The sequence below is a fragment of the Chenopodium quinoa genome, unplaced genomic scaffold (genome assembly GCF_001683475.1).
Source record: "Chenopodium quinoa cultivar QQ74 unplaced genomic scaffold, ASM168347v1, whole genome shotgun sequence".
NCBI classification, from domain to species: Eukaryota; Viridiplantae; Streptophyta; class Magnoliopsida; order Caryophyllales; family Amaranthaceae; genus Chenopodium; species Chenopodium quinoa.
The window spans coordinates 549,797-573,057 of NW_018745566.1; the positions used below are offsets into that span (position 1 = coordinate 549,797).

The 23,261-nt window shown below is 37.2% G+C and overlaps 1 protein-coding gene across 1 annotated transcript; it reads right to left on the bottom strand.

The window, feature by feature from the left end:
• Positions 1 to 579: 579 nt before the first annotated feature.
• LOC110716232 (protein C2-DOMAIN ABA-RELATED 4-like) lies at positions 580 to 6,584 on the bottom strand. Its single transcript, XM_021894847.1, has 3 exons — positions 6,339 to 6,584; positions 1,622 to 1,717; positions 580 to 1,012 (listed from the first exon to the last, which is right to left on the bottom strand). The coding sequence occupies exons 1-3, from the start codon at positions 6,507 to 6,509 to the stop codon at positions 722 to 724; spliced, it is 558 nt and encodes a 185-aa protein (XP_021750539.1). The 5' UTR covers positions 6,510 to 6,584; the 3' UTR covers positions 580 to 721.
• Positions 6,585 to 23,261: the final 16,677 nt, after the last annotated feature.

A 23,261-nucleotide genomic window follows, 5' to 3' on the forward strand; every position in this document is an offset into this window, starting at 1 on the left:
TTGCAGATACTCTCTCTCGGAACCGAGAAAAACTCTTTACATTCTGCACTTTCAACTCCGTCCGTACACATACTAACTTGATTGTTGGAAGCGGAACTCCACCCAACCGGAGTTTCCGTGGTTTTACAGGTACAGACAGTCGGCACCTATTCTTGAAATTGTAACACTCCTGAGGGACTCCAAAAACCCCAAAACAGCGCGCGTTGCGCATGATGGCTTAACTAGTATATATAAAAAGATAGTCACAATTCTTTGAAGAAAAAACACTTTCAAGATATTTTTCTAGTATTATTGCCATGTGTCTTAAAAGTTGAAGGAGATTAATATTAGGTATTTCCTTATTTTTGTTTAGCCTATCATATGTGTAACTTATTAAAGTAGGAATTAGAGACATATGACTACTGTGAGGGCTAAGGTTTAACTAAATAATCTACTGTTATTCTTATAAATAGTAGAGAAAAATAATATTGTGGAACAATTTACGTGACCCACATAGTGTGTGTAGTTGATTAATTTTTACATCAATGTTCAATGGTTTATCAAAATCGAAAAGAATGACATTCTTCGAAAAAGGTAAATATTAATTTATTTAGATAAAATAATTGAGTTTTATAAGGATATGAGTCTATCATACTTTGGGTGGGGGTGATTTATGTGCATTATAACATACATATCATATCAAATCTGATTGATCCATCAATGCTTTGTGTAGCAAAAATTCTTATATTCCTTTGCAACCTGGGAGATCGATCCATTGCAATTGAAGTTCCACTTCCCCGCACTCAACATTTTTTAATCTCAAGCAAAAGTTTTGAATGACCCTTGAATCTGTCCAAATAATATGACTTTCTTCGGCTAAACAATTTTGTCTACAAGGTTGAACTCTTGATATTAAAGTTCCACTTGGTAGATTATCTAAGTTCATCTTCAAGGCATCTATGAAGGGCTTGATGTCAAATTCTGCTTCCCCCATTTTATCATCTTTACTAAACATGTCATGGTCGTAAACAGTCTGGGAGCACAATAATATGAAACGATGATAAAGTTAATTTAAGTGCTAAGATAAAAAAAATTGTACACAAATTAATTTTAAACTTTTTTATAGAAACACTTTTATTATTGTTCATGATATCAATAGTAAGAGCTCTACCTTTTATGGTTTCCCAATAGAATTTGAAGAAAATGAGAGTTTGTCTTAATTATTAAATTTATCCTTTACAAATTTAAAATTAAAACAAGAACGAAACAAGCTAGATAAATTAATAGCAAAAAGATAAGAGTGACAATATTACTATTTTTTTGGTGTTTAGAAAGCCAAAAGGGCAGGTGATTAGAATCAATCTCGAAATCCCCTGGAATCGGAGGGAAGCTCTAACCAATTGAGTTATCCCTCACTCTCACAATAACATTGCTATTATGAGATGATCTTTACTAACTTAATTTGAGACAATAATTATAATTTCAGTATAATTTTCTGATATCTTTCAACTTTCTTCAACTATTTGTTGAATTAGTTTTCTTATAGTAATTATATTGTAACAAAACTTACTCGATAATTTTTCAAATGGTAAAAAAACATCGTATGCTCGGCTTTGTGATAACAAATGAGGAGCTATCTTACCAGCTGAATAGGTAAACTGGGATCTGAAACGGAAAGGGTGAGATCTTCATTCCATTCAGGGTTCACATCTTTCTTAATGACACGAGTCTTCAATTTCTGAAATATTTTTGTAAAATAAAATTAAATTAAAGAAAAGAAATCCAAATTTAAATTATAGAATTGTTATAGAGTTAAACTATTTTAATGTTTTACACAAAACTTTCCCTAGTACATAATATTATACAATGTAATTTAAGCAAGAGATTAAATTTTTTAAACTATTAATTGCACATACCGAATGATTATTTTATACTACCTCTGTTTCATTTTATGTGCAACAAAGGCCTTAACACAAATTCATAGGCAAAATTTGTTAGTGAGTGTTAAATGGAGAGAGAAAGATATAGATGCATGTAATAAGGAGAGACATGACAGCTTAAAAATGAAAGAAAACATTTGTGGTAATGTGTAGCATTGGTTTTTAGTAAATGTTGCATATAATATGAAATGAATATACTCCGTAGTAATAAAAAAGATTAAAGTAAAAAAATTCTCTCGCCTTTCCTCTTTTCTTCTCTCTTCCTCTCTTCTAGGATTTCTCCAAAATCTTAGCCGTTTAGGCCGGAAATAGTCTAATATCTTCGAAAATTAGACTATTTGCGACTCTTTTCCCTTAATTTTCTTTAGTTTTGCAATTTAGATTTCAATAAATCTACACGAGTAGTGTAGATATTCGTCCGTCTCCCTATGGTGGAGTGTCTCCCTGTGGTGGAGTCGTTAGTTTATGTTAGTTTAGTTGTTTGTTTATGTTTAGGGTTTGTTTGTGTGTTAGGGTTTATAAAAACGGTAATCATCTTTTGCCCTATTGTCAGTTCATTGGTAAAGATTTGTTCGGGATCGCAATGGTTGTCAAGTTTTCAAATGCGTTCAAGCGAATCAGATCAAAATTATCCTTATAGCTATAACAAATCGTTAGGCCGTCTCTCCAAAAAGGCTGTATATTCCAGCGATGTGTGCGAGAGATGTACCACAATGCAAGATCTTTTCAACGATCGTAGCTTTGATGTAGGAAACCCTAATTTGATTCAATTTTATATATTTGTTAATTTAGATTTCATTTGTAGATCAGATGTGGATGACTTTTTATTAATGAATTGATCTGTTTCAAAAAATGTACTCCATAGTATTTATGTGCAAGCATACTTTTGTCAATTATGCAACAAAATTATGTTCTTTTAACTCAAGGATTTGACCTATCATTATTACCATCATCACACACTATAATTAAGAAGATAATAAGTGTAGTGTACAAAATTGTAGATAATAGTCATGTAAATTAAACAGGGATAGTTTGAGAATCATTTTTTTTATTACTTCCTCCATTTCAATTTAGATAACACGTATTCCTTTTTTGAAAATTTCTTTTTATAATTGACATGTATCTATTTTAGGGAACTTTTTTTTATGATAAATTGTCAATATTACCCTCACACTCTACTTTTAACTCCCCCACAATAGAATATTCTCTCCACTCCCTGACCCCTTTTTCTCTCCTCTGTCATAGCCTAGGATGTACGGACACTTCGTCTAACAGCCGTGTCCGTGTCCGACACCGTGTCGGACACTGACACTCGTTCGACACACGACGGACACACATAAAAACTGCATCCGGTTTTTTAACATATTTAGACACTTTGAGACAAATCGTATCCTACTATGATACGATCCGGTTTGCATTTTGATATGTCACCTCATCTTTTTAACTTTTTTAATTAGAAAGTTAAGGTAAAGTATGAGAGAAAAAGATAAGAGTTGTTTTAGCCTTCAAAACACATTTCATAACTCATTATTGTATGTGAATTAGGAGAATATTATTTAGCTATGGTAAATGACTTGTTTTAAGGTTAATTATTTAGTGTTTTGTTGAATAGGTTGTCAAAATCTCGTTTTTTTGATATATTATTTGTCTTGTTATTTGCCGTACCCGTATCCCCTATTTTAGAATTGTCATTTTGCCGTGTCCGTATCGTACCCATGTCCGTGTCTTTTGCGTCAACCATGGATCATTTTTTCTCTTTTGCGTCAGCCACCACCACCCATATATTCAGTCGTCCCTTCTCGCTGACTTTCCCTCTCTAGTCGTTGATATTAGTCTTTTTCCTTCCCATCGTATTGGAATTGAAGAAGCATTTTCTAGTGGAGGTATAGAGAGAGATAATGGGCGGGGCGAGATTTGAAATCGAGAAGATGATACTCGTCTGGAAAGCAACCATCTTTCAAGAATCACAATACCAAAGCAAGTCTCTATCATCACCACCAATATCGCATCCACAATGAAAGAGAAAATTCATCAAACTTTTGAGCATCAAACATCAAAAGTAACCCCACACAAAAATTTTGAAATTTAGAGGAGGAATTGGTCATAGGGAATATTATTTTTATGTTATCATACGAAATTGTAATGTATGTTGCAATATATTTGAGCTCTTGGCAGTTGACCCTATTGTCCATATCTTTAGGCTGACACTCAATCTCAGCTTATCATCATAATTAATTAGTGGTTAGCAAAAAATCAGGTACCCTGATCCAGAATCGGAATCTATTAGGAATAGCTGGTTACGGAACCAAAATCTGTACAAGAGGTCCCAGTTTCAGATAGCAAAATGGGGAACCTGTTGTAACAGGTTTCGGTTCAGGTTCTCAATTTTTTGGAACCGGAACCTGTAGGATACCCTGTAACCTGATAAAAATATCAGTTAAGCTCAAATTTTACACCAATTTTATACTATTTTTTAATTAAAAAATATCAAAATTATAATTATACATATATGTATCAAAAAATTTCAACAATAACTATCAATTTGTTTTATTTGAGAGTTGTAAACATTATAAATTGGTAACCATCTAGTTTTTAAATGAAAATCTGCAAAAAATATATTATATATATTACAAGACAGGGTACCTTGAATCGGACCGGAACCTATAGGTTTCGTTTCCGGTTCCTAATTTCCAGAAATATTCAACAGGTTCCGGTTCCGGTTCCCATTTCCCAATTTGAGAAACCTGTTGCAACAGGTTTTGATTCCGATTTCAGGAATTTTAACAGGGTACCCTATTATACTCACCCTAGTTAATTACACTTTGGTGCATTGTTTATGATTTACGTATTTGCATTTATAATTTGTATAATTTATCTCTTTGAGAAAGTTTAAGCTTAAATGAGTTAGACTACTTGAAATGAAGAACTATTTATGATATCCAAAATCTATTATGAAGTATAAATTTATGTTATCAATGTATCATCAACTCAACTATCAATAATAGGCCAAATTAATAATTCTTAATAAAAAATAAAAATTCATTGATATAATCATATAAAATAAAATAATTATGGAGACAAATAGGTAAATAATGAAATTAAAAGCCAAAGACGTTATATATATAAGTGTAACGGTCGTTTTGTGTTGCGTCGAAAAAGACCCGCACTAAATTTATTGATTTTTCTATTATATATTTCTCCTCTCATTCCCCAAAAAGTTACCAATTCTAGTAAAATAGTAGGGGACATATGCGTAAGTAATAGCTAGATATATAGATTAATTTGTACGAGCTTCATGTTGCAATTTTGTGATACATGTAAACATCTTTATATAAGCTAAGCATTAGGATTTTGTATATGCTTCTTTTAACTTTTATTATTCATTTATGATTAGTGTAAGCATAATGCTTAATGGAGTGATCTTATACAGTTTTATAAAATCTTTAATTATATATTTGTCTCGTTAATGATGTTATTTGATACTTGCTCGGTTTCTTTTTAGTTGACACGTTGCTTTAGTCGCGTTTGCCAATGCACAAATTCAATCATTAATATCTTTAATTACCGCTAAGAAAAAATTATGAAAAGTTGATATTTTGAAAACATATATCATGACGAATCTAACAAGATCCCACGTGATTATTTTTTTCTTTACATATAAAACCCAAAACACGACCAAAGACGAGTTTGTGAATAATGCTAAAGTCAAAACGTGTCAACTAAGAATAAGGAGGTGTATTAGAAAACTAAGATATATCCGTTTAAAAATAGGTGTTAGAAATGTATGTCATAATAAGTAAATTTTAGATGTTGATTATTGTCTTATTAAGTTACATTGTGTGTATTAAATACAATTAAAAAAATTTTTTGACCAATGTGTATAAAAATATTTTTAAGAAAAATTTGATTCTATAAATTGAAAATGATTAAAAAGGTTAACAAATTTGGTAAGAAGATTGGTCAAATGTTGTTTATTTAAGTAATTTACATGCTTGAAAAACAATCGGGTTAGTTAGCAAATAAGCCAATTTCAATTACTTTTTCTAATTAGCTTCTAAATTCATAGATTGTATGTGTAAAGAATTTTATAAAATGTCACTCTTCTCTTTATATATATATATATATTTTTTTTTTCGAACTATCCTTCCCCAATTATTTAAACATTAACATAATGTTACATAATAGTTTTTTATTATTATAACATCTGTCGGGCACAATTACCTTGAAGTAACTAGAGGTAAATCGGTGATATAGGAATATTGCAAACACATCTTTTAATTATCATAATTTTATCTAATTCAATACTCAAGATGATTGAATGATATTAAAATACATTTTGAAAAATTAAGATTTGTATGATTGAATGCACATACTTAAAACAAGAGGGGAGATAGATAATTAATAAGAAGAAAGATTGACCTGTTTTCCCATCTTGATAACAACATAAGGATCGCTTGTTCGAACATCTCTAACCGCAAGATTTATCCCTCTAATTACTTTCACTCTCAATAGACCCAAAAGATTATCCATCAAAGAAGATCCCGAGGATAAACGTCCACTACTAGGTGGTGTTTTCGGCGGAGATTCCATTTTTCTTCAACCTTTAATGATATTTACTTGCTGAAGCCGCACTTCTTTTGGTGATTAAAAAAATTACTTAGTCTCTTCCACCTGAAATTTAACAAATAAGTTAATAACATTAGACTTTAATTTTTCCTTTACTATAAAGAAAAACTCCATAATAAAAAGGTTATTTTGTAAGGATATGAATATTTTATCTCCTATGTCATTGAAATATTGATTATAGCAAGAGGCCTGCAAACCTTTTCAATATGTAAATTTGGAGATTATTAGGGATAAAAAATCGTATAAGTTTTTCTTCATCCAAAGGTTTATCAAATTAATGATTAATAATATTTAATATTGTGAAATGATCTTACACATCAATAGGGAGGAGAGAGACAATGAGAAGGAGAAGATGAAGGGAAATGTGTGATTTAAAAAATTAAAGTTTTTATTTGTCTTATTAACAGGATTACTTTCCGAGTTATACGGATATATCAATGAGAAATGTTAATAAATGTGTTCATTGTTATAACCACTCTTTGTACAAAAATTTAAAGCTTGCATTTGAAAGGAATGGTATCCTTCGAACAAGTGTATTATTCCGATAGAGGGTTCGCAATTATTAGAAAGCTAATTATTCAGTGAGGTCAAGTGACCGAAATATCTAGATGGAGGCCGCTTCCGATCAATAATATTAATGCATGATTAATATTACAGCTTAATCTTGACTGAACCCTTCGGGTCACACCTAAATGAGTCATTGGAGTATTACATACGAACAAGGACGTCGGATTCCGAGCTTAGAGCGTCGAAACCGAGCATCGTGAGTCAAGTCAATTCTAGGAGTTGACTGAATGATGAAATTAGTTAAACGACATATTACCTAGGCCCGGATGCCTAGTGCAAGGTCTTGATATACCACGATAGTTAAACAAGACCTAGGACAAGAACACGTGCCAAGGACACCAACCGCACCACTCGGGCTAAGTGGCCTTGTGCGTGCTGCCTGGTGGTCACAACACAAGGCCTAGCCAGCATGCTAGGCTATGCGGGCTGCCAAGTCGCCCAGCATAAGGACCAGCGCGCTAGCTGGCCTATGTGTTGGCTAGCCATAGGGCCCAACAAGGCTGGCATCTAACCAAGCCTTGCGGCAAGGGCCTAGCAGCAGGCCGCATATGGGGCACCAAGGCCTAGCTAGCATGCTAGGCCATGTGAGTAGCAAAGCCACCCAACACGAGGCCCAGTGCGCAAGCTGGCCTATGCGTGAGCTGGCTGTGCCGCACAGCATGGCTGGGCACCAGCCAGGCCTTGCGACAAAGCCCAGCGACAGCACAGCCTTGGAGCACAAGGCTGCTATCACAGCACGCCTTGTTGCCCAAGGCAGCTGCTACCAGTTGGCGCGTGGTGGGCGGACAGCCAACCTTGGTCCCCAAGGCTTGGTGGTCTTCCCACCTACCCTCCTTGTTCTTGTGCCACTTATCGTTTACTTATTGTATGGATATTTAATTTAATTTAGAATTAAATTAAATCATTCTTTTTCTGACTTTACCACCTCTCCCATATTGATGGGAGTTGGAATTTCAAGGGGTTCTTTCCCTATAAATACCAATCATTTGGCATTGGGAACACTACTAGAAAACAGGCCATTTCCAACGGAAAAATTCCGTCGGAATGACCCCCTCTTCCGTCGGAAAACCCGGTTTCGACGGAATTTCCGATGGAACCGGTTGTCGGAAAACCTTTTGTAGGAAAATCGACCTTTTCCGACGGAAATTCCGTCGGAACTGGGTTTTCCGACGGAATTCAGGCATCGAAAGAGATTTTCTGGCCCGGCAAAGTCCGTCGGAAAATCCTATTAAAAAAATAAAAAAAACTACGCCGCAACACCACCGCCATGACGTATCACCACCTATTACCACCACAACCCAGTACCCCCACCCAAATGCAGGAAGAACTCAGTACCCCCACCATAACCAAACCCCACTTAACCCACCACCACAACCCAGTACCCCCACCCTAATCGAACCACCCAACCACCTAGCCTAACCGAACCAGACCCACCACCTTAACCTACCCCACTTAACCCTAACCAACCCAAATCCAAATCTACCACCTAAACACACCCAAACCAAACCTAGATCTACAATCCTAACTAAACAACCACTTAAAAATTAACAAAAAAAAAAAGAGAAAGAAAATTAAAATCAAGAAAACATACCTTAACACCGAAATCGGATGTTAATTTCTCATCGAATTTGGTTTAATACGGCCAAATTCGATCATGAAACCTCTAGATCTAGAGGTTTCATGGTTGAATTTAACCTGAATTACCATGCGACGCCGGCGAGAAGGAAGACAGACAACACCTCCATGGTCGAATTTTGCTTTGTCGAATTTTACCCAAACCCAACCCCTCGCCGGCGACAAAGAAAAGAGAAGAGAGAAAGGGAAGGAAAAGAGGAAAGAGAAGAGATAAAGAGAAGGATAAGAGAGAAAGAAGAAGGAGCGTAGGTTGCGTAGTGGTGGTGGTGGTGGTGTTGGTTGTGCAGCGGCGGTGGGTTTTGTTGTTGGTGTGAGAAGGAGAAAGAGAAGAGAGGAGAAGTGAGAAGGAGAAGAGAAATGACGAGAATGGTGGAGCAGAGAGAAGGAGGGAGGAGAGAGAAGGAAAGAGGAGAGGAGTTCAGAGAGAAATAGAAGAGGAAAGAGGAGAGGAAAGAGAAAGAGAAGAGAGGCGGAGAGAGATAAGAGGAGAGGGGAGAGAAAAGAGAAATGAAGGGGCAAGGGGTGTTTCAGGTTTTTAGGGTTTGGGGTTTTTTATTCTTTATTTTTAAAAAAATCCATAATTCCGTTGGAAAGGCTGTAAATTTTGTCGGAAATTTCCGACAGAATAATCCCTCAGAAACTAATTATTTTCCGACGGAAAATCCGTCGGAAACTAAGTATTTTCCGATGGATTTAAATTCCGTCGGAAATTCCCGATGGAAAATTTAAATTCGTCCGAAATTTTTGACGGAATTTAAATCCATTGGAAATTTTGTTTTTTCCGACGGATTTTCTCGTTCGTCGGAACACATCCATCGGAAATTGACCTTTTTCTAGTAGTGGAAAGAGCACTTGAGTTGTGAACTTGAAAGGATCTCCATAAGCGATAACACTTTCGTTCTAATACTCTAAGTACTTTTGGTCTAGCCCCGACTAAGCTTCGGGGTAGGGGCCGTTCGGGTCGGGTCTCGAGGGTAAGAGCCGTTGGAGGCTTGCGCATTTGCGAAGCTCTACACTTTTAAGTACGAGCTCTAAGAAAGAGCGAAGCAGGCATCAAGGGTATGATCGGCTTTTCTCTCTTTCTCTTTGTTAATTAATTATGTGATTGTTAATATGCATGTTTAGTTACTTTAATTTGTGTGCGGATTTTGAGAGGGTTTCATTCCGCGTAGTGTCGGACACTACGAAACCCAACAGTGGTATTAGAGCCAGGTTCATTTAATTATTGTAACTATTTATTAAGGTGATTTAAAAGGATTTAAATTTCTGGTTTTGCTTTCTAATTAGATTAGAAGCTCGTTTTAATTAGTTTTAATCTCGTTTTAATGTTAATTTTGGCTAAAGAACCCAGATTTCGACCCAAAAGTAGTGAATTTTGGGTGGAATCGATGTTCTAAATCAATTTTGATCCTCTTAGAGTTAGAGGGTTGTCTAGAAGCCAAAATCCACCAAGAAACATGTTTTTGAGGGATTTTTCGTTTTTGACGAAAAATTTAAATTCTTCAAACCTTGATTAATTATGGCATGTTAATGTTAGATTGTGTGTATGGTTACATCATTAATCTACTGCAATAATAACCCTTATTAAGCTTGTTTATGAAGTCATATTTGGTGCTTAATTTAGTGAGTTCATTTTTCACATAAACTTACAATTTCAAATTTTTGCAAATTAATTGCTTCAAGTGTGAATGTTTATGGTGAAATTATAATTTTGAAGCCCCTAAAATGTTAAAGATCCAATCTTTATTTGTTTATTTGGTTGGAACTTTACTTTCTAGATTCCATGTTGAGATAATTTTTGATTTTAATCATTTTTGAATTGATTAAAGTCCTAAAAGTTCAAACTTGTGATTGGAATTTGATTACTCTTCATATTGGAAGGATGTAATTCTTCAAGTTTACACAAGTTAGTGTTGGAAAATTATTTATTGGATGATTGTTCTTATTTTTCCAACTCCTTTCATTTTGTCAAAACCCATTATTAATTTATGTTTGGTTAAATTAATTGTGAGAATAATCCTCAATTTTTGTAGCATCAAGTTGAGCCAAAAATAATTTAAAGAATGGTTCTTGAATTAATATTGGTTTGTGCACTAAAAAATTGAATTTATTTAAGTTGGACTTGTTTTATTTTCATTTTGCTCAAATGTTGGTTCTAAAAATAATTTAGAATTAATTTTAATATCACACACAAAATTCGGAATAAAATCCCGAAGGTACGAGCACGCAAATCGAGCCACTCAATCCTTGAGCACTCCCTCGGCCAGCCGGGCTGCTTGCGTAGCCCACATGTGGCTGCCGAGGTGTGCGGGGCTGCTGGTGCATCGATGCGTGGCTCGTGGTGCGTGTATGCGAGCATGGTGCGTTGCTTGGTGCGGCATGGTGCGCTGCTTAGTGCAGCGTGGTGCAGTGTGTGGGCTGCGATGTGTGGCTACGGTCAGCACAAGGTCGTGTAGCTTAGACCTTTGAGGCCGTGACTTGTGTGCGTGCAAGAGCGCTGATGTGGTCGGTGTAACGCGCAAGCGACATCGTAACCCACTCCCATGTGCTTGGCGCACCAAGCGGTTGTGCGGGTAGCAGCCACGTAAGGCACACAAAGCCTTGGTGCTAGGCACTTGGGCATCGTAGGGCTATGCAATTTTTGGGATTTTGCCGTTTTAATTATTTTATTTAATTATTATTATGAGGCTAGGCCTCGGTTTTTCCTGGTACTTGAAAAATAATTTTGGCAAAATTTGGTTTAACCGGCTTAATTAATTGGATTAATTAAGTTGGATGCGGAACTTAGTGTGAGCTTCGTTAATTACTTGAGCTAATTTTATTGCGTTTAATCACATAATCGATTAACAACTTTGACTTGTTTTAATTAGGCGTGTTAATTGGATTAACCACCTAAGTTAGTTACTAGTTTGCGCGTGTTTTGCATTGTTGCTTGTTTTACATTGTAAAATACATGGGCCATTCACGTATAATGAATGGATGAATGGAATGAATATTCTATCACAGGTTTTATGAAAATGGCAACTAGTGGGGCCTGACTAGGATGGTAAATACGGATTGCGTTCGGTTATGTATTTTAGTAAATCTAAATACGGTCTGCATACCGTTGTGTATTTTTGTACCTTAATATTTAGATTAGTCCTAGTCATAATTACTAGTAGTTGCATTTTTAATGGCGATGTCTTGAAGATGGCAATTCTTAGAAGATGAGGCCAAGATGATGTGATGAAGACCCTTGAAGACTTGAAGACTCAAGGGGTCATGCTAGTTGCCAAATGCATCTTTTACTTATGTTTTCTATATATAATTATGCTTATATATGAATGATATGTTGGATGCATGTTTAGGATTTTGAATGTTGCGATGATTAATTAAGTTCACTTAAATCAACCAACATAGAAACCCTAGGTTCCTATAATGTTGAGTCAAATTTGCCATTCCAAGATAACACTTACCGAAATAATGTGAATAGTGATGGGCTATGCCAAAGCAAGGCATCACTATCTCCCTAGGAACGTAAGGTATACTAGGTATACAAGTTTATTTTGGTTAAACTCAACGATATCAATAAGGAATCCCTAGATGTCGTGGCAATGGAGATAAACGTCATGAAAGCATCAGATGTGACATTTTATCGAACCAAGAATAGCTTAAAGCTATTAGCAATTAGATTCCTTACCTTAAAATATTAAGTGTTAAGACAAGCCAAATCATGCTTAATCACTTTCTGATTTTTGGGATCTTGGAATCGTTTTATAAAGGGACAATTTTAATCGTGGATAAGACGCTTAATAAGATTGAAAGTTTGCATGTATGCTTTAAATTTCAAACTTCTTATGTTATTATCTTGATAAATGGTTATACTTTGCACTTATATTTGTACAATTCTAAATCAAACTATATTGCTTCCAATGGTTGGTAAAAGGAAATATTTTGAAAATGGTTCTCAAAGGAAGAAAAGGCATTTCTAAAATACAACTTCTCATAAATGACTTTTATAGCTTAATCCGAAAGGACGGTTGGACATATTCAAAATACTAGGTAGTTTTGATGAACATCAAGTATTGAGTTGAAACACTCAAATTGTCAATAGTTGGCAACCAACATATCTTTTCGTTTCATAAACTAATGGGTAGGAATCATTGATGTAGTAATTCAAGTACGAATTAATTAAAGGAAAAGATGGAACTTTGTTTTACGGCGCATTAGATACTTAATTATGCCTAACAAAGTATAAAAGTCAAAACACTTAAAGAAATGGTTCTTAAAGTTATGAGATGATGTGTGACAAGAAATATAGGAAACAAGGAACAAAGAAATGAATTTGAGATTTCAATTCTACCTAAAAGTTCATGTTATCGTAGTTAAACTTAGCAAGTAATCTTCACAAGTATTAGATACTGCTTGAGAGTTCCACTTTCAAAGTGACCTCAAAACAAATGAAGTTAAGCTAAGTTATTGACTTACAAGCTTGGAATGAAGCAAGTAGTTCTACATCAGTTGTAAGGTCATCTGCTTTGTTTAAAGAACTTTTAAAGCTAAGGTTGGAACAAATAATGGTTATTGTGTTCTATAATCAGCAAACAATCCGTTTACACACAGAAAGACTCACATTCAAAATAAAAAACACTGGTTTTATTTGAATGGCATGGTTGTTTAAGCCATGATTCAAGGATTCTTGATTATAAACAAACATTTCTGTAGCATGAAAACTCACAAAGGTCAAGTTATGGAGATGATTTGTGTTTCGAACATCTTTACTAATGTCACATAAACAAGAACGTACACAAGGCTCTGTTAGATACACTCTTGATAGTTAATCGATTCGGAATCTTTCTAAGGCAAGCAAGTCTCACTTGTTCAAGCCAACAAAGAAAGGAGCTATTGTGCCTGGTATAGACAATTCAATTGATTCCAAAAGCTAAAGTGGATTCCATTATTTCAACATTTTCACAAGAATTTTAAGAATATGGCTATATTCATCAAATGTGAACAAACTAGATCTTGAGTAGTTCAAAAGTTTAGTGAAGTATAGAATCAACTTGGCAAGATATCAAAACGTCTAGATTAGATCGACCCGATATTTGCTTGAGCCAAGGGTGATCATCTCAAAGTTATGAAATTGGAATTTCATAAATAGCTCCATAAAGAATATAATATGTCTTCACGGTGAAAGGAATGGTGTCCTTCCAACAAGTGTATTATTCTGATAGAGGGTTCGGAATTATCAGGAAGCTAATTCTTCAGTGAGATCAAGTGATCGGAATGCCTGGGTGGAGGCCGCTTCCGATCTGTAATATTAATGAACGATTAGTACTACAACTTTGTCTTGACTGAACCCTTCGGGTCGAACCCAAACGAACTGCCGATCCGAACAAACGAATCAATCCGAAGGATTTGATGAGTCACTAGAGTATTACAAACATTGACGTCAGATATCGAGCCTAGGGCGTCGAGACCGAGCATCGCAAAATCAACAAGCAACAAGTACGAGCATAGCCGTAGCATCACGTTAGCCTAGCCATGTGAGTGCTAGGCAATGCTAGATTCATCGCAAGCCTAGCATGCTAGGCGTGCTAGGTCCTTGCGTATGTGCTAGCAAGCCATGCGCCCAAGCATCGCAAGGCTAGGCCTTGCTTGCATGCTAGGCACTGGCGCTAGGCAAGGCCTAGCATTACTCGTCGCACCATCGCAGCACATAGCACAGCACTAGGTACCATCGCCATGTGCGTGTGCATCGCATAGAACAGTACTAGGCACCATCGCCATGTGCGTGTGCATTGCTAGCACAACACCAATCAGCAGCATGCTTGTGCGTGTGCCTAGCATGACAGTGCCCAGCATGAGTGGCTCGCTAGCAGCACGTATGCTAGCTATGCGCTATATGCGAGTACCTAGGGCCAGCACTGTGCACCACCCAGCAGGGCTGTGCGTGCGTATGCCCAGGGCCAGCATCTCACCAGGCATCACCCAGCACCATGCGTAGCTCGCTAGCAGCACGCAAATGCTGGGAGTGCTGGCTGATGCGTGCTGGCAGATGCACGCTGTGCTTGCTGGTGTGTGCTGGCGTGCTAGCTGGCTGCCAGCCCTGCAACTCTTGTGCCGGTTTTGGAGAGGTGGGGACCAAGGCCTCAAGGCTTCCCTTGGGGAGCAAGGCAATGGTACCCCCCATTGGTTTTGGTCCTCACCTAACCAATTCTCTCCTCTTGACACTTGTTGCTTAGTGATTGCATTTGCTTTATAATTTATTTTTGAATTAAATAAATTAGTGAAAAATGCAACTATCCGACATTGATCATGAAATGGGGATACAAGTTGCCATTCCCAATAAATACCCCAATATTGGGCATTTAGGAATACAACTTGAGTGGAACTCAAAAAGGCATCTCTTATTATTGAGAAAACCTGTAAGTTCGTAAAACTCTAGTTTTATTCTTGGTCAGGTCTCGACTAACCCTCAAGGCGAAGATCGTTCGGGTCGGGTCGTGGGTACGAGCCGTTGGAGGCCGTCATGCATGTGAGGCTTAATAGCTTCGAAGTAAGAGCTCTATTTGCGAGCGAAGCACGCTTCAAGGGTATTACTTCTTTATCCCTTTTCTTAATTATTGTTTAATTATGTTTATGCATGCTTTATTGCTTTAATTATTGGGGCGGGTCTTAGGCGGGTTTCTCTTCCGCGTAGCGTTAAACGCTACGAAACCCAACAGCGGTATCGGAGCCGCGCTCTTTTTAATTATTGCAATTTGTAATTAATTAAGGTAATTTAAAATGGATTTAAATTTTTGGTTGTGCTTTCTAATTGGATTAGAAGCTCGTTTTAATTGATTTTAAAACTCGTATTTTTTTTATTTTGGTTGTCGAACCCAGATTTCGACTCAAAAATAGTGATTTTTGGGTGGAATCGAAGTTCTAAATCATTTCTGATCCTTTTAGGTTTGTCCATAAGCCAAAATCCACCCTGAAATTTTTTTTTCGAGGGGTTTTTCGTTTTTGACGAAAATTTTTAAATCTTTATGCCTTGATTAATTTATGCATGTTAAGGGTAGATTAAATGTATGGTTGCATCCCTAATCTACTGCAATTATAAACCCTTTTAAGCATAGTTATGAAGTCATAATGTGTGCTTAAGTTGGTGTGTTCAATGTTTGTTGTGAATGTGAAATTTTAAGTTCCTTGTACATTAAAGATCCAATGTTTAAGTGTTTAAATGGTTAGAACTTTGATTCTAAATTCCATGGTTGAACTAATTTTGGATTTAATCATTTTTGAGTTGATTAAAGTCCTTAAAGTTCAATTACTTGAGATTAAATTTTGATTAATCTTCATATTGGAAGATGTAATTTTGTTATTTTACACAAGTTAAAAGTTGAAATTTTTTTTTTCATTGGATGATTGGTTTTATTTTCCAACTCCCTACTTTGTCAAAATCATTATTAATTTGCATATTGGTCAAATTAATTTTGGGTATAGCCCTTCAATTTTAAGCATCAAAGAAAGACCTAAATTATTTCAAAAGGGTAATTTTGGATGATTTAGGCTTGTGCACCATTAAAATTGAATTTAATTAAGTTGGACTTATTTTAATTTCATTTTGCCCTATATTCATTCTAAAATAAATTTAGAATTGATTTTATGTCACATGTAAATCGGTATTAAAATCCCGAGAAACGGCACGCAAATCAAGGCAAAAACACCCAAGCGTCACCAAGGCTAGCCGGGCTGCCTAGCAACCCACATGTGGCTGCCTATGGTGCGCACAAGGGAAATGCCTTGGAATGCTGTTTTGTGTGGTGAAGGGTGCTGTTGCGTGCTGCCTATGGCTGGGTGAGTGGGCCTTAGGTTGCTGGAGAACTTGTGCGTGCTGCTGGGCAGCGAGAGAGCAAGCCCTAGCCAGCCAGCCCACTGCTGCCAGCGCCAGCGAGCAGCTAGCATGCGTAGTGTGCTGCTGGTGCTAGCTAGCAAGGCATGCTGCGCTAGGCGAGCTTGCTAGCAGCCAGCACCACACGCAACACATGGGCTGCCTAGCAGCCATGGTGCGCAACCCTCTCTTTTGTTGGTGGGCTGTTTTTTTTTTGCTTGATTTGGGGCTATCGTCTTTTGCAAAATTTTGCCGTTTTAATTTTATTTAAAAATTTTAACGAGGATAGACCTCGATTTTTCCATCTCTTGCAAAATTTTAATTTTTACAAAATTTGGGTTTACCGGCTTAATTAATTAGATTAATTAAGTTGGATGCAGAATTTAGTGGGAGCTTATGATTTTTTCGTGAACAAATAGCGCCTTAATAAACATAATATGTTAAACAACTTTGACTAGTTTTAATTAGGCGTGTTAATCGGATGAACAACCTAAGTTAGTTACTAGTTTGCGTGTTGTGCAATTTTACTTGTTTTTCGTCGTAAAATTTCATGGGCCATTCACATATAGTGAATGGATGAATGGAAAATATATTGTTTCACAGGTTTCGTGAAAATGGCAACTAGTGGGGCCCGATTAGGATAGAAAATACGGACTGCGTTTTGTTACGTATTTTTGTAAATCTAAATATGGTCTGCATACCGTTGAGTATTTTTGTACCTTAATAATTAGATTATCCTAGTCGTAGTAGCTAGTAAATTTATTTTGGCAAAGATGTCTCAAGACGGCATTTCGATGAAGACGAGCCAAGATGAAGACCCTTGACAATTTGAAGATTTCAAGGGGTCATGCTAGTTGCCAAATGCATCTAATTTTATGCTTTATATATATTATTGTGCTTATATATATATATATATATATATATATATATATATATATATATATATACATATACATATATTTGAATGTTAGATGCATATCTAGGATTTCAATTGTTGCGATGATTAGTTAAGTTCACGTAAATCAACCAACATAGAAACCCTAGGTCCCTTAAAATATTGAGCTAAAATTTGCCGTTCCAAGAACAACACTTACCGAACTAATGCGCGTACGTGATGGGCTACGCCAAAGCGAGGCATCACTACTTCCCTAGGAACGTAAGGTATACTAGGTATACGAGTTGATCTTGGTTAAGCTCAACGATATCAGTAAGAAGTCCTTAGATGTCGTGGCAAAAGAGATAAAATGTCAAGAATGCATTAGATGCGACGTTTTATCAAACCGAGAGTAGCTTAGAGCTATTAGCAATTGGATTGCTTACCCTAAAATATCTAGTGTTAAGACAAGCCAAAGCATGCTTAACCACCTTTTGATTTTTGGGATCTAGGAATCATTTTATTCTCGCCGAAAGGGACAAATTATTAATGCGTGGACAAAATGCTCAATAAGATTGAAAATTTGCATGAACGCTTTTAAAATTTCAAACTTATTGGTTTATGAATGGTTTTTCATTTCAAATTCGTTCAATTGTAGAACCATGTCTACAAGTAACTCAAACAAACAGTTTTCATTAAGTTCAATTCTCGACAAGGAGAAGTTGAGTGGGCCAAATTTTCTTGATTGTCAAAGAAATTTGAGTATTGTTCTCATGCAAGATCAAAAGGAATACATCCTTGATGAGGAAATGCCCGACACTCCCAATGAGGAAGTCACTTAGGCTACCCTTAACCGATGACAAAGTGCCAATCGGGATGTCATGTGCATCATGTTGGCCACTATGTCTCCGGACCTTCAAAAGACTTTCTTTGAAAAGGAGACGGTTTTTGAGATCATATCTGAGCTTCAGAATATGTTTTAAGAGCAGGCCCGAACCGAAAGGTTCGAAACCCACAGGCAAATCCTTGAGAGCAAACTCAAGAAAGGAGAGCCGGTGAGCCCGCATGTTCTTAAAATGATTGGATTGTTTGAGAACATGGAAAGGCTCGATGCTGGGTATTCAACTGAGATGGCAATTGACATCATTCTCCACTCGCTGCACCAAGGCTATGATCAATTCAAAATGAACTATAATATGCACAGCATGGAGAAAACTCTCACCAAGCTTCATGGTATGTTGAAGCAAGCCAAACAAACCCTCAAGGATGAGGGAAAGCATAATATGCTCATGGTGAGTAAGGGCAAGCCATTCAAGCGCTCGGGCAAGAAGAAGAGCTTTAAAGGGAAAAAGAAGAATTTTCCGCCTAAGTCAAACACTGCCAAGAGCAGCAAGGACAAGAAGGTAGCCTCTTCCAAATCCGATTCCGAATGTTTCTACTGCAAGAAGAAGGGACATTGGAAACGGGATTGCCTCAAATTCAGGGAAGATAAGAAGAACGACACCGTTGCTTCTTCATCAGGTATTTTTGTTATAGACTTAAATTTCGCTAGCAAAACATCATGGGTATTAGATACCGGATGTGGCTCACACCTTTGTTCCAATGGTCAGGGACTAAGGATAAATAGGAGGCTAGAGAAGGGAGAGGTCGAGCTTCGGGTCGGCAATGGAGCAAAGATGTCTGCCGTCTCCGTTGGAACTCTCAGTTTGTCTTTGCCCTTTGGGCTTATTTTAGAACTTGACAATTGCTATCATGTTCCTAGAGTTACCAAAAACATTATTTTAATTTCGGCGTTGGACACCAAGGGATTTGAATTTCGAATTAAGAACAATAGTTGTTCATTTTATTTCGATAATGTTTTATATGGTAAGGCATATTCAGAAAATGGTCTTTATGTGCTTTCTCTTGACAAACAAGTTTGTAACATTAATGATACCACCAAAAGGTCTAAGACCATCGAGTGAAGCAAACCTACTTGTGGCATTGTCGTCTTGGCCATATTAACGTCAAACGCATCAAGAAACTTCTACACGAAGGTGTTCTTGACTCATTCGACTTAGAGTCGTTTGAAAATTGCGAAGGATGTCTATTAGGCAAGATGATAAAGCAGCCATTCTCCAAGTTGGGAGAAAGGGCAAGTGACTTATTGGGTCTAATACATACGGACGTATGTGGACCAATGAGTACACCAGCAAGGCAAGGTTATCGATATTTCATTACCTTCACCGACGACTATAGTAGATATTGCTATGTCTACCTTATGTCGAATAAATCTGAATCCTTTGAGAAATTCAAAGAATTTCAGAGTGAAGTTGAGAATCAACTTGGCAAGAAGATAAAAGCACTTCGATCGGATCGAGGTGGCGAATATTTGAGCCATGAATTCGACGATCACTTGAAAGAAAATGGTATTCTTTCAGAGTTGACACCTCCTGGAACTCCTCAATGGAATGGAGTATCCGAAAGGAGAAATCGAACCTTGATAGACATGGTTCGATCAATGATGGGTCTTAGTGAACTTCCTATCTCTTTCTGGGGACATGCGTTACTAACTGCGACACTAACACTGAACTGTGCTCTGTCAAAAGCTGTCAAAAAGTCTCCATATGAATTATGGACTGAGAAACCTCCAAGGTTGTCTTTTCTAAAGATTTGGGGTTGCGAAGCATATGTCAAGAGATTAATTACTGACAAACTTCACCCAAAATCGGACAAGTGTTTCTTTGTGGGCTACCCAAAAGAAACCAAGGGGTATTACTTCTACAATAAATCAAAGAACAAAGTGTTTATTGCTCGTGATGGTGTCTTTTTGGAGAAGGAACACCTTTTCAAAATGACAAGTGGGAGGAAAATTGAACTCAACGAAGTTCGAGAGGACGAGCAACAATGTCAACCTGATAAAGCTGACAATCAAAATGCTTTAGAAGCAGTTGATAAGATTGGTCAGAATCAAACAGACAATGTAAATGCTCAACCTATTACCCTTTGTAGGTCGCAACGGCCAAGATCTCAACCAGAAAGATACCTTGGTATTGTCTTAACTGAAGATTAGGACATTATAGTCATGGATGGAGATGAGCCAGCGACATACAAACAAGCTATGACGAGCCCCGACTCTGCTAAATGGCAAGAGGCCATGAAATCTGAGATGGACTCCATGTTTGAAAATCAAGTCCGGGACTTGGTAAATTTGCCCGAAGGCTACACACCCATCGGTTGCAAATGGATTTTCAAATTGAAAACAGATAAAGATGGAAATGTATCAGTATACAAAGCTAGATTGGTGGCAAAAGGTTACAGGCAAATCCACGGGATTGATTATGACGAAACCTTTTCACCAGTCGCAATGCTTAAGTCCGTCCGGATCATCCTAGCGATTGCTGCATATTAGGATTACGAAATATGGCAAATGGACGTCAAAATCGCCTTCCTTAATGGGATTTTGGAAGAAACTGTGTATACGACACAGCCGAAAGGTTTTGTTGATCCAAGCAATGCTGGGAAGGTATGCAAGCTTAAGAAGTCCATTTATGGACTGAAGCAGGCAAGCAGAATTTGGAATCTGCGATTTGATGAAGCCATCAGTAAGTTTGGTTTTATCAAGAATCCATATGAGTCTTGTGTTTACAAGAAGGTCAGTGGGAGTGACATCGCATTCCTAGTCCTATATGTCAATGACATATTGCTCATTGGAAATAGCACAAAATAATTAGAGTCCATAAAGGGCTGGCTGGAAAGTGCTTTTGAATGAAGGACTTAGGATAGGCACAGTACATATTGGGCATCAAGATCGATAGGGATAGATCTAAGAGGATGATTGGATTGAGCCAGAGTACTTACATTGATAAAGTACTGGCATGATTCAGCATGGAGAATGCCAAGAGAGGGCACCTACCCATGTCCCATGGCGTAACTCTCAGCAAGAAACAGTGTCCACAGACACCTGTCGAGTGGGAGAGAATGAATCAGATTCCATATGCTTCGCTAATTGGATCGATCATGTATGCCGTGATATGTACTAGGCCTGATGTATCGTACACCTTAAGTGCTACAAGATAATACCAATCAGACGCAGGAGAGGCGCATTGGACTGCGGCCAAGAATATCCTAAAGTACCTGAAAAGGAACAAGGATAAATTCCTGGTCTATGGTGGCCACAAAGATTTGGTTGTTGAAGGTTACACCGACGCTAGCTTCCAAACTGATAGAGACGACTTCTAGTCATAGTCAGGGTATATATTTTGCCTAAATGGAGGAGCGTTTAGTTGGAAGAGTGCCAAGCGTGGGCACCACTGCAAATTCTACAACTGAAGCCGAATACTTAGCAGCTTCGGAAGCAGCTAAGGAGGCAATTTGGATTCGTAAGTTCGTCAGTGAACTTGCTGTTGTACCCTCCATCAAGGGTCCAATAGATCTCTATTGTGACAACAATGGAGCTATTGCTCAGGCCAGAGAGCCAAGAGAGCACCAGAAGGTCAAACATGTCCAAAGGCGATTTCACATGATAAGGGAATGGAAATCCGAAGGTGAAATCAGAATTTGTAAGATCGGAATGGATGATAATGTGGCCGATCCTTTGACTAAACCTCTGCCTCAAGTGAAGCACAACAAGCACGTCGAGGTAATGGGAATCAAGCACGTTGGAGATTGGCTTTGAATTCCCTGTACATGTGTTTTAATTAAACTAGATGTCTTAATGTAAAACACTATGTTGAAACCATTCATTTATGGAGTAATTACTTTTTCATGCAAAATTACTATTCACTCCATTGCTATTTAATTGTGGTTTAGAATTAAATATTGAGTCCAATCGATTTTTGAGAATAATCAAAACAGGGTATCAAGACCATATCTTGGATAAAGAAACACCTGTTAGGTGAACATTGAAAATTTAAATCGAAAATTATCCCTAATCGAGGTCATTTAACTGATGGACGATTAATGACCACTGGAGATTAGTGTGTAGTATGATTTACAGCACCGTCTCTTGTGCTGCAAGGACATAGTAGTCGTAAGTCATTTACATAGGTGCTAGTTTGGAACTGCACCGGATCGACCTATGAGAGTACTTTAAGAGATTTAAAAATGTTATAAGTACATTTCTCATTATAGCTATCGGAACTTGTTTCCTTGACCATGAGTATTGTGAAGTTCTCTTGTTTGAGTACTAGTCTCTTTGATGTTGTCAAACGTCCGCCGTAACTAGGGATTATAACGGGAACACTCGGGAGATTAGGTCCTCTTAGTAAGAGAAGCTTACAGTACAAGACTGGGAATGTCCCTCTATTAACAATAGGGAATATGTCTTTGCAATTTACAAGGCCGCTCGAAGAGTGAGACTGTGAAAATGCAAGGCCGTGCTCAGATAGAAATCATGTGCTTATTGACAGTCGAACTTGGAGATCGAGAAACACTTCTGGACGTAATAAGGATGACCAAGATTCTTACCTTACAATTCATGAAGAGACATTAAGCGACATAGGAAATGGGCTATACACTGTATGCACACTTGTACGGAAGGACAAGTGGGAGATTGAAAGGAATGGTGTCCTTCCAACAAGTGTATTATTCTGATAGAGGGTTCAAAATTATCAGGAAGCTAATTCTTCAGTGAGATCAAGTCATCGGAATGCCTGGGTAGAGGTCGCTTCCGATCTGTAATAGTAATGAACAATTAGTAATACAGCTTTGTCTTGACTGAACCCTTCGGGTCGAACCCAAACGTACTACCGATCCGAACAGATGAATCAAAGTATTGAGAACACTGACGTCGGATATCAAG

Bases quoted from the DNA above. Each gene is read 5' to 3' on its own strand.
- LOC110716232 (XM_021894847.1), bottom strand. From the start codon at position 6,509: ATGGAATCTCCGCCGAAAACACCACCTAGTAGTGGACGTTTATCCTCG. The intron at 1,718-6,338 runs GTCAATCTTTCT...AAAATATTTCAG, and splicing joins TTATCAAGATGGGAAAACAG to AAATTGAAGACTCGTGTCAT. The intron at 1,013-1,621 runs GTAAGATAGCTC...TTGTGCTCCCAG, and splicing joins CCAGTTTACCTATTCAGCTG to ACTGTTTACGACCATGACAT.